The sequence below is a fragment of the Scomber scombrus genome, chromosome 22 (assembly GCF_963691925.1).
Source record: "Scomber scombrus chromosome 22, fScoSco1.1, whole genome shotgun sequence".
In the NCBI taxonomy this organism is placed as follows: domain Eukaryota; kingdom Metazoa; phylum Chordata; class Actinopteri; order Scombriformes; family Scombridae; genus Scomber; species Scomber scombrus.
In genome coordinates this window covers 21,457,115-21,472,264 of record NC_084991.1, presented here as the reverse complement: position 1 = coordinate 21,472,264, position 15,150 = coordinate 21,457,115, and the positions used below count along the sequence as shown (strand labels likewise).

The window sequence follows — 15,150 nt, the reverse complement described above, 5'->3', positions numbered from 1 at the left end:
CGTGACTTGACTTATAAATCACTGTCCGACTTGTTCCCACGTAGATTAGTTTTAAATAAAATCAATAATCAATAATCAATAGATTATATATCTAAGATGTTCTATTGTTGACGCCTCTCACTCTGCTGTGTATTTTCAGGGTCAGAAGAATCGCTCGAATCCTCCCAGAGAGACGGTCCTCTGTCTGTTCACTCTGCACAACATCAACCTGGCCTTGAGAGAGAGGATCCGCTCCTGTTACCGCGGCGAGGGCCGACTCTCGTTACCGTGGTTACTCAACAAGGAGCTGCCCTGCATCCACACGGTGAGTTACATCCTGGATATAGACTGCTCTTTATAACCCTCCTGTTGTCCTCGAGTCAAGGAAGGAAAGGAGGAAGAAGCAAGGAATGGAGGGAGGAGGGAGGAAGAAGGAAGGAAAGGAGGGAGGAAGGAAGGAAGGGAGGAAGAAGGAAGGAAGGGAGGAAGGAAAGGAGGAAGGGAGGGAGGAAAGGAGGGAGGAAGGAAGGAAGGAAGGGAGGAAGAAGGAAGGAAGGAAAGAAGGAAGGAGGGAGGGTGGGAGAAAGGAAAAGAGGTATGAAGGAAAGAAGGACAGAGGAAAGATGGGAGAAAGGGAGTGAGGAAAGAAGGAAGGAAGGACAGACGGAAGGAAGGAAGGAAGGAAGGTTAAACAGTGTTCACATTGTTATTGATGTGGTTTTTTGAGTGATGTTTACGTGTGATGATTCGGACGAACACGATTGTTTCACCAACTTTCTCTGATTTCTTTTTGAACTTTGACTGTCGGGAAGTTACGATGAATTAGGGCCCAAAAAAACGTATCTGAGATAGTGTGAATTATAATGTTGTAATATTTAACCCTCCTGTTGTCCTCCCGGGTCAAGGAAGGAAGGAAGGAAGGTATGAGGAAGGATGAGGAAGGAAAGGAGTAAGGAGGGAGGGGGGGAGGAAAAGAGGAAGGAAGTAAGGAGAGAAGGAAGGGAGGAAGGAAATAAGGAAGGAAGGAAGGAAGGGAAGATGGAAAGGTGGAAGGAGGGACAGGAGGAAAGAAGGGAGGGAAGAAGGAAGGAAGGAAGGAAGTGAGGATGGAAAGGTGGAAGAAGGGACAGGAGGAAGGAAGGAAGGAGGGAAGGAAATAAGGGAGGGAAGAAGGAAATAATGGAGGAAAGAAGGAAGGAAGGAAGGAAAGGAGTAAGGATGGAGGAGGGGGGAAAAGAGGAAGGAAGTGAGGAAGGAAGGAAGGGAGGAAGGAAGGAAGGAAGTGAGGAAGGGAGGATGGAAAGGTGGAAGAAGGGACAGGAGGAAGGAAGGAAGGAAGGAAAGGAGTAAGGAGGGGGGAGGGAGGAAAAAGAGGAAAGAATGAAGGAAGGAAAGAAGTGAGGAAGTGAGGAAAGAAGTATGGAAGGAGGGGAAGAACGAAGGACGGGAGGACGACAGGGAGGGTTAAAGAAAAAAGTTGGAATATTTAGAGGAGGAAGTTGCAGCATTTGGGGGAAAAAATCTTTAATTTTCAAGTAAAAAGTCTGAATATTTCCTACAAGCTGACGTGCAAGTTTCCGGGAGTAGTTAACCATGAAAGTCCGTACCAGTCGGCTAGTTTCTGCGTTAACGTTTATTTTTAATGACAGTCTGAGCAGATGTCGTAGCTCTGCCTGCACAAGGTACAAAACACCTTCATGTTCACCCTGCGATGATGAATGTATGTCATGTGGATCCTGGCAGACACTCACAGATCCAGATGGTATAATTTACGATGGAAAAATGAACCACGAGCTCGACTTTAGGTTATTAATGAATCAGTAATAAAACCCAGTTTACTCCGAGAGGTTGGGCTCATAAACAGGAAGTGAAGAAGCAGCAGAGACATGAAAAAAAAAAAGAGAGAGGGAGTGAAACCTCGTCTTTGTTCCTGTGGCTCTGTGTGTGTGGATTCTGTTCATCGGTTTGGCCGGAGGCTGCCTGCAGGCTACCACACACACACACACACACACACACACACACACACACACACACACACACACACACACACACACACACACACACACATGCCTGTCTATCTATATTTGTAAGGACCTTTTAGCCTCGAACCAAAACTGTCAGCATCACAACTTAACCTCACACATTTAGACGTAGTGAAGACTGGAAAAAATGTCCTTAAATGTATAATTAAAACACACACACACACACACACACACACAAACACACACACACACACACTACAACTGAGCAATGAAAACCTTTAAGTACATTATAATGTGTTTCCATGAATAATTAAAAGGTAATTCATTAAGAAGCAGCGTTAAACGGAGACGTTAGAAAGCAGCAGACAACATGACAAGTCTGTGTGTGTGTGTGTGTGTGTGTGTGTGTGTGTGTGTGTCTGTCTGCAGTGGGGTTATTTCAGGTCGGGGGGTAGATGATGTTCTTATTCATGGCGGTAATGGCCTGCAGTGGTAACCATGGCAACGGGGCAGGGAAACCCGCCAGGAGACGAGTTCAGGGGGGCTGGGCTTGGATTTTGGGGGAATGGGATGCATGGAGTGTGTGTGTGTGTGTGTGTGTGTTTATGTGTGTGTGTGTGTGTGTGTGTGTGTGTGTGTGTGTGTGTGTGTGTGTGAGAAGGGGGGGGGGGTTAAATCAACCAACCAACCTAACTAACTAACCAATCACAGCCAATCAACCACACACTGATGAAAGTGATGAAATATACGCTAATGACCCATGCTACTGTAGGGTGTGTGTGTGTGTGTGTGTGTGTGTGTGTTCGTGTGTGTGTGTGTGTGTGTGTGTGAGAGAGAAAGGGAGGGGGGCGGGGCTAGTGTCCAGGCTCTGACCTCCTTCTTTTATCATAGACAGCAGGGTGTGTGTGTGTGTGTGTGTGTTCATGCATGTTAGGATGGAATATGACAATGTCCACGTCCTGTGTGTGTGTGTGTGTGTGTGTGGGATGTGTGTGTGTGTGTGTGTGTGAGGTGGGTGTGTATGTTCCACTCTTGTTTTTCATTAAGCGTCACCAGCAGGCCGCCTGTCTGCACAACATGTAACAATCTGTCCTCTGTGGGTGTGTGTGTGTGTGAGTGTGTGTGTGTGTGTGTGTGTGTGTGTGTGTGTGAGTGTGTGTGTGTGTGTGTCTCTGTGTGTGTATGTGTGTGTGTGTGCATCACAGTTAAAGGTAGATTCAGTCACTCTGGAGAAACATCGTTAATATTTGAACCATACATCTCCTCACGCTCCTTTATAGAAGCTCCGCCCCCCCCCTTTCAAATTCATGGACATTCATCGCCATGGCAACGACCACAAGTGACACATGGCGGAGAGTCCAAAGCAATCATGGGATGTATTATAAGAGCTGACAGGGCGCCACCATCGCTCAGCCTATCAGCTGGTTTCTCCCTAGTGGTCACTCGTGGTATTGCAGCTGCGGCCCAAACAGCATTGTCTCCATAGACCTCCATTATAAAAGAGACGTCTGTTAAACTGCTGACAGGATCAATTATGACTCTTTATGTTCTGAACTTCTGATCCATGGAGGTTTTATATTTGTTCAACTTTCCTCGAGCCGAGAAAAGAAGATTTAACCCTCCTGTTGTCCTCGAGTCAAGGGAGGAAGAAGGAAGGAATGAAGGAAGGGAGGAAGGAAGAAGGAAAAAGGAAGGAAGGAAGGGAGGGAGGAAGAAAAGGAGGGAGGAAGGAAGGGAGGAAAGGAAAGAAGGAAGGAAGGATGGAAGGGAGGAAGAAGGAAGGAAAGGAGGAAGGAAGGAAGGAAGGAAGGAAGAAGGAAGGAAGGAAAGGAGGGAGGAAGGGAGGAAAAAAGGAGGGAGGGAGGGAGGAAGGAAGGATTGGAGGAAGGAAGAAGGAAGGAAAGGAGGGAGGAAAGAAGGAAGGAAGGTAGGAGGGAGGGAGTAAGGAGGGAGTAAGGAAGGAAAAGAGGAAGGTAGGAAGGAAGGAGGGAAGGGAGGAAAGAAGGAAGGGAGGAAAGAAAGAGAGAAGGAGGGAGGGAGGAAGGAGGGAGTAAGGAAGGAAAAGAGGAAGGTAGGAAGGAAGGAAGGAAAGAAGGAAGGAAGGAAGGAAGGAAGGAGGGAAGGGAGGAAAGAAGGAAGGGAGGAAAGAAAGAGAGAAGGAGGGAGGGAGGAAGGACAGACGGAAGGAAGGAAGGAAGGAAAGAAGGAACAGTCAAAACAGACAGGGTTAGGGTTAGTGACCCGGGAGGACGACAGGAGGGTTAAACATCTATGATGTCATCACAATGTAAAGTCTGTGGGCCGAGTAGAGAAACACTACTGAGCATGTGCAGTGGGGACGAATAACGTGGAAGTAGATATAAACGTTTTTAGGCGTATGAGCCGACTGAGCAGTTCTCAGTTTTATAATCCAGATGTTTGACACAGAAATATATAAAAATAAAAACTAGAAAACTATAATAAGGAAGTTGAGCTTTTAACCTTCGTGTTGTCCTGCCGGGTCAAATTGACCCCGTCTGTTTCGACTGTTCCTTCTTTCCTTCTTTCCTTCCCTCCTTACTTCCTTTCCGTCCTTCCTCCCTTCCTCTTTTCCTCCCTCCCTCCACTCTTCCTTCCTTCTGTCCTTCCTTCCTCTCTCCCTCCTTCTTTCCTTCCCTCTTTCCTTCCTTCTTCCCTTCCTCTTTTCCTTTTTTCCTCCCTCCCTCCGTCCTACCTTCCTTCCTTCCTTCTTTCCTCCGTATTTCCTTCCTTCCTTTCCTTTCTCCTTTCCGTCTGTCCTTCCTCCCTCCTTCTCTCTTTCTTTCCTTCCCTCCTTCCTTCCTTCCTTCCTTCCTTCCTCCCTCCCTCCCTCCCTCCCTTCCTTCCTTCCTTCTGTCCTCCCTCCCTTCCTTCCTACCTCCCTTCCTTCCTTGACTCGAGGACAACAGGAGGGTTAAGAATGTTTAACGTGTAACAGAAAAAGAAAGAAAAGAAAAAAAGAAAAAAAGTAAACCGCATTTCATATCTGAGAGCTGAAGTGATCCGAGTCTCAGAGTTTAGTTTCCTCCCTTTTCTCTGTGATGCATCAAGAGGCTTTAACCCGCTAATGACAGGGTGTTAGCCAACCTCTGTGTGTGTGTGTGTGTGTGTGTGTGTGTGTGTGTGTGTGTGTGTGTGTGTAGACCCTGTAATAACCCTGCTCCTCCCTGCTATGCTCAGCTTCATCTATACACAGTAACATACAGAAATATGCAGCTAGCTGGAGGTCGGGTGGGGCTGTGTGTATGTTTAGCACCACCCATCATCATCATCATCATCACCCACCCAACATCTGTACAGCTGTGCAGCACGAGGAGCAGCTGGGTCAAACATAGCGGCTGGACCCATAGATTCCTTTATTAGTCCCACAATTAGGAAATACATGAAATACTAATATTGCAGAGGATGTCACAGTCTGACAGCTGTTGTATTGTAGCTAGATGTATTTATAAGAGATGATACTGGAGCCAAAATGGCGTCCAGTCAGTCCTATAATGGAGCTTTTCCATTATACAGTTCTAGCACTACTCGGCTCGACTCGACTCAGCCGATACTAAAATGTGATGTCATCAGACTGCCGGCCTCTGATTGGTCAGAGAGTCACTGGAAGAGTCATGAGCACGACGTAGTAAGAAGTAAAGATGGAAGAAAGGAAAATAAGGAAGGAAGGAAGGAAGGAAGGAAGCAAGGAAAAGAAGACAGGAAGGACAGAGGGAAGGAAGGAAGGAAAGATTGAAGGAAGGAAGGAAGGAAGGAAGGAAGGAAGGAGAAGAAGACAGGAAGGAGGGAAGGAAGGACAGAGGGAAGGAAGGAAGGAAAGATGGAAGGAAGGAAGGAATGACAGACGAATGGAAGGAAGGAAGGAAGGAAGGAAGGAAGGAAGGAAAAGAAGACAGTTCTAGCACTACTAAGAAATACTCAGCTGGTTCATACATCACAAAAACATGTTTTTCTAGTTTCTACGTTATTCGTCCCCACTGCACATGCTCAGTAGTGTTTCCTCTACTCGGCCCACAGACTTTACATTGTGATGACGGCTCGAGGAAAGTTTAACAAATATAAAACCTCCATGAATCAAAAGTTCAGAACTTTAACTTTAACTGGCAGCTGAGGCTCATGGGTATTGTAGTATTTAAAGCTGAACTCCTCAGAAACAAAGAGATGTCTGTAAATCAGCTGATACATTTGTTTTCAGTGTCACAACCTCAATGTGATCATTTCAGCATCAGATTGTGATCCATTTGGGTTGATTGTGTTTCCAGAAAAGTCGCACAATTGAATAATTTTATCCTCATTTAAGTTAGCCAGCTGATGACGTCACAAACGTTAAAATCACTTTTTTCAGCTTGTCGGAAACTTTTATAAATGTAAAACCTTCGTGATTTTAAACTTTTATACCTTTTTAAAAGAGTAAAAACTGAGCTTATTTGCAGTTAAAGGCGTCCTGAAACAGTTTTAACAAACTTTTATAAAACTTTATTGATAAAATCATCTTCTTCTATCTGCTGCAGCATCATTTGATCTCTACTCAACTAAAGGGCCAATCCTCTTAATTAACCCCTTCTCTTTCTTTCTTTTTTTGTCTTCTGCAGCCGAAGCAGATCGGAGACGATTTCTGCGGCCTGGTGTTGAACCAGCCGCTGGGAGGCCTTCACGTGATCGAAGGATACCCGCTGTACGAGGACCGCACCGAGGGGATGGGAGCGGTGGCCGCTTATACATACGGAGAGCACACCGTGGTGTTCGTAGGCACGAGGAGCGGACAGCTGAAGAAGGTAAGGAAGAGAAAAAAAGCTTGATATGTCGACGCTGCAGCTGGTTGTTAAAGACTGTGTAAAGTGAATTCAGACATTTTCTTCTAAACACATTAAATAGGTCATAAATGTATTTCTAAAAAAGGTGTAAAAAGCATTTCAACCATTTAGATTTGAATTGTGGAGCTAGGCTAGCATAAACCCGCCCTGCTGCTGTAGAGGTATAAATACATTCAGCGCACACTACTACTATTACAGTCTACAGTTAGCCAGTTAGCTGAGTTAGCCGCCGAGCTAGCAGCTGAGTTAGCCGCCAAGTTAGCCACCGAGCTAGCCGCCGTGTTAGTCGCAGAGTTAGCCGCCGAGCTAGCCGCCGAACTAGCCGCCGAGCTAGCCGCCGAGTTAGCCGCCGAGCTAGTAGCGCTAGCAGCAGAAAGCTCTCAGACCTAGCATCCATGTTTCTGGTAGAGGTGGTGACTTTGATTGACAGGTGACACTTGGTAGGGGGCGGGGCTTCAGCGTTTGGGAGCAGAGACATAGGCAGACTTTTACACAACTTTGAAGCCTAATTTCATATATTTGGTGATTTTTTTAATCATTCACATTTGGCAGGGGTGGTTAACAACACACTTTACTGTGGTATGTCAAACTCAGAACACATATTTATTCTTTCTTTACACAGACTTTAAGGTGATTTGTTGAGTGTTTGTCATGTTGGAGAGGAAGGAAAGAAGGAAGGAAGGAAGGAAGGAAGGAAGGAAGGAAGGAAGGAAGAGAAAAGTGCTTCCTCCACTCAGAGAGAAATGGCTGCATGAATGTTTTAACGTTGCTTTCGGGGTGTTTGACTGATTTCTAGTGTTTCTATTTTGAGGAAGACGGAGAGAAAATTGCCTCATTCATGTTTAAAATCACTGGAGGCTGTTGTAGTTCTTTGGTTTGGAAAGAAAGAAAGAAAGAGATTGTTTGTTTCTCTTCTTTCACCTCCCTTCTTCTTCTTCTTCTTCTTCTTCTTCTTCTTCTTCTTCTTCTTCTTCTTCTTCTTCTTCTTCTTCTTCTTCTTCTTCTTCTTCTTCTTCTTCTTCTTCTTCTTCTTCTTCTTCTTCCTCTTCTTCTTCTTCTTCTTCAGTTTTTTGGCACTTTTGGTGCTTTGCTTCGGTCTCTTTTCTTTTTCTTCTTCTTCTTCTTCTTCTTCTTCTTCTTCTTTTTTCTTCTTCTTCTCTTTCTTCAGCTTTTTGGTGCTTGGCTTCGGTCTCTACTGACTCAAGTGCAGTTAAACATGACTGATAGTTAAACTGAGAGATTAGAGATGAGCTGATTTTAAAGGATCAGTATCTGAGACGCTTTTCTCTGCAGATCAAAGCAGGAATTCTTCTTTATGTTTCGTCACTTTTAGCTTTGATTAAAATAACAAACGTGTCTTTAATTAACCTTCAAAACTCATCATGACATAATTGAGATTTCTTTGTGCGTCTTTACTCGACCAAAGATCCTCTGAGAGGGAAGAGGAGCCACTCTGTCTCACCGCTGTATAATCAGAGTGTTTCTGTAGTTTCAGCAGATTTATGATCAATAACTGAAGATGATTACATGAAGCTTTACATGCATGTTTTAAAAGCAGCATCAGGTTTGTTAAAATGTAGCCAGCAGTATTCGCGCGAGATCGCGAGATAATCGCCAGACCGCGAAATCCCACGATGCAATCTGCAATGGACGTTGCTGAGACGCTCCTGTTGGAAACACTCTGATTGATTATACTACCTATCAGCTCCGGTGACCACGGCGCAGCTGTAACGTGCCGCTGATGGACCCGGTGGAAATTGGGCTTAAGCCTGAATGCTCCTGAAAATGCTAAATGGAAGAGAGAAGAGAAAAGAACAAGGAGTAGGAGGAGAAAGAAATGAAGAAAGGAGGATGAGGAGAAAGATAAAAGAGGAAGAGGAGAAAGAAAGATAATGGGAGGAAGAGGAGGAAGAGGAGAAAGGAAGGAGGAAGAGGAGAAAGGAAGTGGAGAAAGAAAGGAGGAAGAGGAGAAAGAAAGAAATATTTGATTTTAAAAATCCATTTATTAAACAATCAGCACAAAAACTAGTTAAAATCTACTAATCAACTATTTAATCAATAATTCCACAGATTAAAACAACAGAGCTACATCACCACTAGATCAACCCACAGTACACCATCCACCAGCCACTTACACTCAGTCTGTCACTTCATAAACTAAACCACATGGACACTAAACATCACTGACCCAGATACAGACAAAGAGAAGCCTTCAGCTCCATAATAATAAAATAATAATAATAATAATAATAATAATAAAGAATCATAACAACCAAGTTTCTGATCAATAATTCATCTTTTATTTTGACGTGTTTCTGCTTCTTATAAAATTCAAACCTGCTGCTGTTATTATTATTATTATTATTATTATTATTATTATTATTATTATTATTATTATTATTATTATTATTATTATTATATCAGACCTGCTGCTGCTGTTATTATTATTATTATTATTATTATTATTATTATTATTATTATTATTATTATATCAGACCTGCTGCTGCTGTTTAATATTATTATTATTATTGTTATTATTATTATTATTATTATTATTATTATTATTATTATTATTATTATTATATCTGAGTGGAAAATAAGCCTGAACGTTGTTTTGATTTCATAACATGGCAAACACAATCTGCTCGTGTTCAGTGTTCATATTGAGGAAGAAGAGGAGGAGGAGGAGGAGGAAGAGGAGGGAAGAGGAGGAGAAGGAGGAGGAAGGGGAGGATGAGGGGCAGGAGGAGGAAGAGGAGGAGCAGGAGGAGGAGGAGGGGCAGGAAGAGCAGGAGGAGGAGGGAGAGTAAGAGGAGGAGAAGGAGGAAGAGGAGGAGGAGAAGGAGGAAGAGGAGGAGGAGAAGGAAGAGCAGGAAGAGGAGGAGGAAGAGGAGTAGGAGGAGGAGGGGCAGGAGGAGGAGAAAAAGTAGGGGATGGAGGAGCAGGTGGAGGAGTAAGAGGAGGAGGAGAAGGAGGAAGAGGGGCAGGAGGAGGAGGAAGAGGAGGAGAAAAAGGAGGGGGTGGAGGAGAATGAAGAGCAGGAGGAGGAGGAGGAGTGAAGATGAAAAGCAGAGCGACAGGAAGAGAGGAGCAGTATTGTGTTTTAATATTTATTGTTATTTTTTATTAAAAAAAAGAAAGTAAGATGAGAAAGAGGAGCAGGAGGAGGAGGGGGGGGAGCAGGAGGATGAGGAGGAGCAGGAGGAGGGGGGGAGCAGGAGGAGGAGGAGGAGGAGGAGGAAGGCTGCAGAGCGTGGTTGTGTCTCACGGAGCTGCAGAGACTCTCCTCCCGTCTGCAGCTGTCAGAGAAACGTCCCACTTAGCAGCAGAGCGTCTGTTCTGTGTCTCGGCCGGAGCGCCGGCGGGTTTGAAGCCTCGCAGACGGTTTTTCTCTCTGGAGGATTTTTTGAAAGGCTTCGACGAGTCGGAGTCGAGAGTGGAGACAGCTTCCCTCCTCTGTTTGGATAAAATATAAACCTCCAAACAAATGATCGGAGAGAGAGGAGAGCTGCAAGATTAATGACACACGAGGGTCAGGATGGGACTTTAAAATCCTGCAAAGAAAGGAAGGAAGGAAAGAAGGAAGGGAGGGAGGGAGGAAGGGAGGAAGGAAGGGAGGAAAAAAGGAAGGAAGGAAGGACAGGTGGAAGGAAGGAAGGAAGTAAGGGAGGGAGGAAGGAAGGAAGGAAGGAAGGAAGGAATAAGGAAGGAAGGAACGGAGGAAGGAAGGAAATGAGTAAGGAGGGAGGAAAAGAGGAAGGCAGGAAGGAGAGGAGGAAGGAAGGAAGGAAGGAAGGAAGGAAGGAAGGAAGAAGGAAGGATAAGAGGGAGGGAGGAAGGAAGATGGAAGGAAGGAAAGAGGAAAGAAGGAAGGGAGGGAGGAAAAAATGTTTTTTTTTGGGATTTTTTGAATAAATATGTTCAATTTCTTCCATCCTTCCATTCATTCTTCCTTCTGTCCTTCTTCCCTTTCTTCCATCTTTCCTTCCTGTCTCCTTTTCTTTCCTTCCTTCCGTCTGGTCTTTCTTCCTTCCTTCCACAACTTAATTTACTACTACTTCTTCCACACAGCCTTTTACTTTAACTACTACATCTACTGCTGCACACAATCAACCACGTTGCAAAAAAATGTGTGTTTTATGTACATTTACATATTCAGTACATACAGATTCTGTATATATAAGATTAACAGCTGATATATTGAATCATCAGAATATGAGTACATCGGCATTGGCCCTTAAACTCCCCCATCAGTGGAGCCTGGTCTGAATCATGAAGCGGACCTGCTGGTGGCGCTGGAGGAGAAGTGGGAGGCTGTGGGGGGGGGGAACCCAGATCAGTCTGATCTGGGTTCAGTTTTTAGACTCTTGGGTCTGAAGTGATTTTTTAGCCTCAAGGTTTTCGTCTTCTTCTTTCTAAGCGTCTGATTGGCTGTTAGCTCGGCGCTGGAGACGGATGAGTGGACGGCAGCGGAGAAAAAAAACTGTTTCAAACTAAAGATAGAAAACACGAGTTTTTCTCCGCCCACTCAGAACCCCCCCCTCCTTCCCCCCCCCCCGAAACCCCCCCATCTAAAACCCAAAAAGACACAATACTGCTCCTCTCTTCCCGTCGCTCTGCTTTTCATCTTCACTCCTCCTCCTCCACCCTCTCCTTTTTCTCCTCCCCCCCCTCCTCCTCTTCCTGCCCCTCTTCCTCCTGCTCTTCCTTCTCCTCCTCCTCTTCTTCCTCTTCCTCCTCCTGCTCCTCCTCCTCCTCCTCCACCCCCTCCTTTTTCTCCTCCCCCTCCTCCTGCTCTTCCTGCCCCTCCTCCTCCTATTCCTCTTCCTCCTTCTCCTTCTCCTCTTACTCCTCCTCCTGCTCTTCCTGGTCCTCCTCGTTTTTCCACCGATCTGCTCCCTACACAGACTAACACCTCCAGGCTTCTCCTTCTCCTCCTCCTGCTCCCCCTCCTCCTCCTCTTCCTCCTCTTACTCCTCCTCCTGCTCCTCTTACTCCTCCTGCTCCTCCTCTTCCTCCTGCTCTTCCTTCTCCTCCTCCTCCTCCTCTTGCTCTTCTTCCTCCTCCTGCTCTTCCTGCTCCTCCTCCTCCTCTTCCTCCTTCTCCTCCTCCTCCTCCTCCTCTTCCTCCTTCTCCTCCTCCTGCTTGTTCTCCGCCAACTCAGAACCCCCCCCTCATCTAAAACCCCAAAAAACTCAACGTTTTCCACCGATCTGCTCCCTACACAGACTAACACCTCTAGGCTTCTCCTCCTCCTCCTCCTCCTCCTCCTCCTCCTCCTCCTCCTCTCCCTCTCCGAGCCACCGCTCAGCGAGGTCGGCTTCCAGAGGAATATCTCTCCGTGTGAATGAATATTAAAGCAGGCAGCTGTGTGGGAGGAAGAGGTGAGCGAGGTGAACGCAGAGAGGATTCACTCGCTGTAAAATAACGCACAATTAAAATCCATCGTTGGAGGAAAAGAGGCTGAAAAAATGGAGATGATTGTGTGGTCAGATGAGGAAGGAGGAGGAAGAGGAGGAGGAGGAGGAGGAGAAGAGGTTTTTAAATGCATCTTCTCATTTTTGAAGGAGTGATAATGATGCTGATTAATGAGAGTGAAGTGTGGAGGAGGAGAGAGTGAAGATGTGATGTAAAGGGTTAAATTCCTTCTGTCGGTCTGTTGTTGACGTCTCTCTGCTGGGTTTCGTGTGAGTGAACGATGGTTCCTACGTCTCTATAAAGCATTCCTCTGCTTTCTAACTGATGGCTAATCAATTGAATTAAAGGAGAACGGGGTAGACTGGTAATTGGGTTCGAGAGTTAAAAAACAGAGAGGCACACTGTCCATCATGAGGAACGACAAGAGGAAGAATGAATTAATGAATTAATGAATGAATGAATGAATGACTGAAGGAGGAATTCATGAGTTGTTTATTTTCCCGGTGTCCCTGAACATGGCGTGATGCGTTCAGGTGTTCAGCACATGAGTTGTTTATTTTCCCGGTGTCCCTGAACATGGCATGATGCGTTCAGGTGTTCAGCACATGAGTTGTTTATTTTCCCGGTGTCCCTGAACATGGCGTGATGCGTTCAGGTGTTCAGCACATGAGTTGTTTATTTTCCTGGTGTCCCTGAACATGGCGTGATGCGTTCAGGTGTTCAGCACATGAGTTGTTTATTTTCCCGGTGTCCCTGAACATGGCGTGATGCGTTCAGGTGTTCAGCACATGAGTTGTTTATTTTCCCGGTGTCCCTGAACATGGCGTGATGCGTTCAGGTGTTCAGCACATGAGTTGTTTATTTTCCGGTGTCCCTGAACATGGCGTGATGCGTTCAGGTGTTCAGCACATGAGTTGTTTATTTTCCCGGTGTCCCTGAACATGGCGTGATGCGTTCAGGTTCAGGCAGTTTGAAAGCTGTAAAACGTCAGAGCACTTTTAATGTGTTTATCTTTTGATGGTATAACTCTTAACTCTTAACTGTTAAATGTAATCAGTCCTGCAGCAGATATCACAGAGACAAACATTTAACTTAACCTTTGACCTTTAACTTAACAGACAGATATAAACAGAAAACCTTCAAACCTGATTAATGTCAATAAGAAGAAACTCAGACTGGATGTTTCTCTGCAGGGAAAACACAACAACATGTTTTTAACTCTTAGCTTTAACAGATCTGTGAGTAGAGCAGGGATCAGCTGATGGTGGTGTAGATGTTATATAGATTTTATATAGATGTTATATAGATGTTATATAGATGTTATATAGATGTTATATAGATGTTATACAGATGTTATATAGATGTTTCATTAGTACAGGAAGTTAAAACTGTAGTAAAGAAATACATGGTGGTGTTATAGTACTAGTAGTCAAAGTAGTAGATTATGTAGTAGTAGTAGTACTTTATGGAGTAGTAGTAGTATATTATGGAGTAGTAGTAGTAGTAGTAGTAGTAGTAGTAGTATATTATGGAGTAGTAGTAGTAGTAGTAGTAGTACATTATGTAGTAGATTATACAGTAGTAATAGTAGTAATAGTATATTGTGTAGTATTGCATCACTTTAGTTGAACTGATGAATGTTTAAATGATTCCAGTTGAGCAGATTTTGGACATCAGCTCTGCAGCTCTGCAGCTCTGCAGCTCTGTAGCTCTGTAGCTCTGTAGCTCTGTAGCTCTGTAGCTCTGTAGCTCTGCAGCTCTGTAGCTCTGTAGCTCTGTAGCTCTGCAGCCCTGCAGCTCTGCAGCTCTGTAGCTCTGTAGCTCTGTAGCTCTGTAGCTCTGTAGCTCTGCAGCTCTGTAGCTCTGTAGCTCTGTAGCTCTGTAGCTCTGCAGCCCTGTAGCTCTGTAGCTCTGTAGCTCTGTAGCTCTGTAGCTCTGCAGCTCTGTAGTTCTGTAGCTCTGTAGCTCTGCAGCTCTGCAGCCCTGCAGCTCTGTAGCTCTGTAGCTCTGTAGCTCTGTAGCTCTGTAGCTCTGTAGCTCTGTAGCTCTGTAGCTCTGCAGCTCTGCAGCCCTGCAGCTCTGTAGCTCTGTAGCTCTGCAGCTCTGTAGCTCTGTAGCTCTGTAGCTCTGTAGCTCTGTAGCTCTGCAGCTCAGCAGCTCTTTAGCTCTGCAGCTCTGTAGCGCTGCAGCTCTGTAGCTCAGCAGCTCTGTAGCTCTGCAGCTCTGTAGCCCTGTAGCTCTGTAGCTCTGTAGCTCCGTAGCTCTGTAGCTCTGTAGCTCTGTAGCTCAGCTCTCAGAGGAGGAAGATAAACGATGTGATTGTTGGTTTGTTTACAGAAACTAAAACACAGTAAACCTTTAAAAAAAAACAGATTAGTGATGAATCAGATCTTTATTCAGACGGGACTCTGAAGGCTCAGGTGGTTTTTATTGCCTGTCAGTGTTTTTCCAGTGAGTGTGTGCTTGGGACTGGGGCCCAGTCGGCCTCCTCTAACAACATAATCACATCACGGAGCTGGCAGCCTGCTCTGAAACCTGCCTGCTGGGTCACATGACTCTGCCTTTTAAATACCAGAACCTGACATATTCCCCTTCACACTGCTTAGGTTTCCTTCCTTCCACTGCAGACACTGATTTCTGTTCATGGTCATGAGAATCAGCTGTTTTATAGAGGGGGAGTTTGGGGTTGTGTGTGTCAGAGTTTTTTAGTCATGGTTTTATTATCTGTGTGTTTGTTAAACGTCAGATTCAGAAGGAAAAAATGTCTTTACTGAAATGATTACTCCTCTTTGTTTCTGAGTTTGGAAAACCGCTTTCTAACCCTCCTGTTGTCCTCGAGTCAAGGAAGGAAGGAAGGAAGGAGGAAAGAAGGATGGATGGAAGGGAGGAAGAAGGAAGGAAAGGGGGAAGAAGGAAGGAAGGAAAGTAGGGAGGGAGGG

At 45.1% G+C, this 15,150-nt stretch overlaps 1 protein-coding gene across 1 annotated transcript in view; it reads left to right on the top strand.

Moving 5' to 3' along the window:
• Positions 1 to 15,150, top strand: part of LOC134004339 (plexin A3-like) — a 31,868-nt gene that overhangs the window by 13,310 nt on the left and 3,408 nt on the right. The window contains exons 5-6 of the mRNA XM_062443570.1: positions 140 to 304; positions 6,572 to 6,754. Coding sequence (XP_062299554.1) covers positions 140 to 304; positions 6,572 to 6,754 — 348 coding nt within the window. The remainder of the gene's footprint in view (positions 1 to 139; positions 305 to 6,571; positions 6,755 to 15,150) is intronic.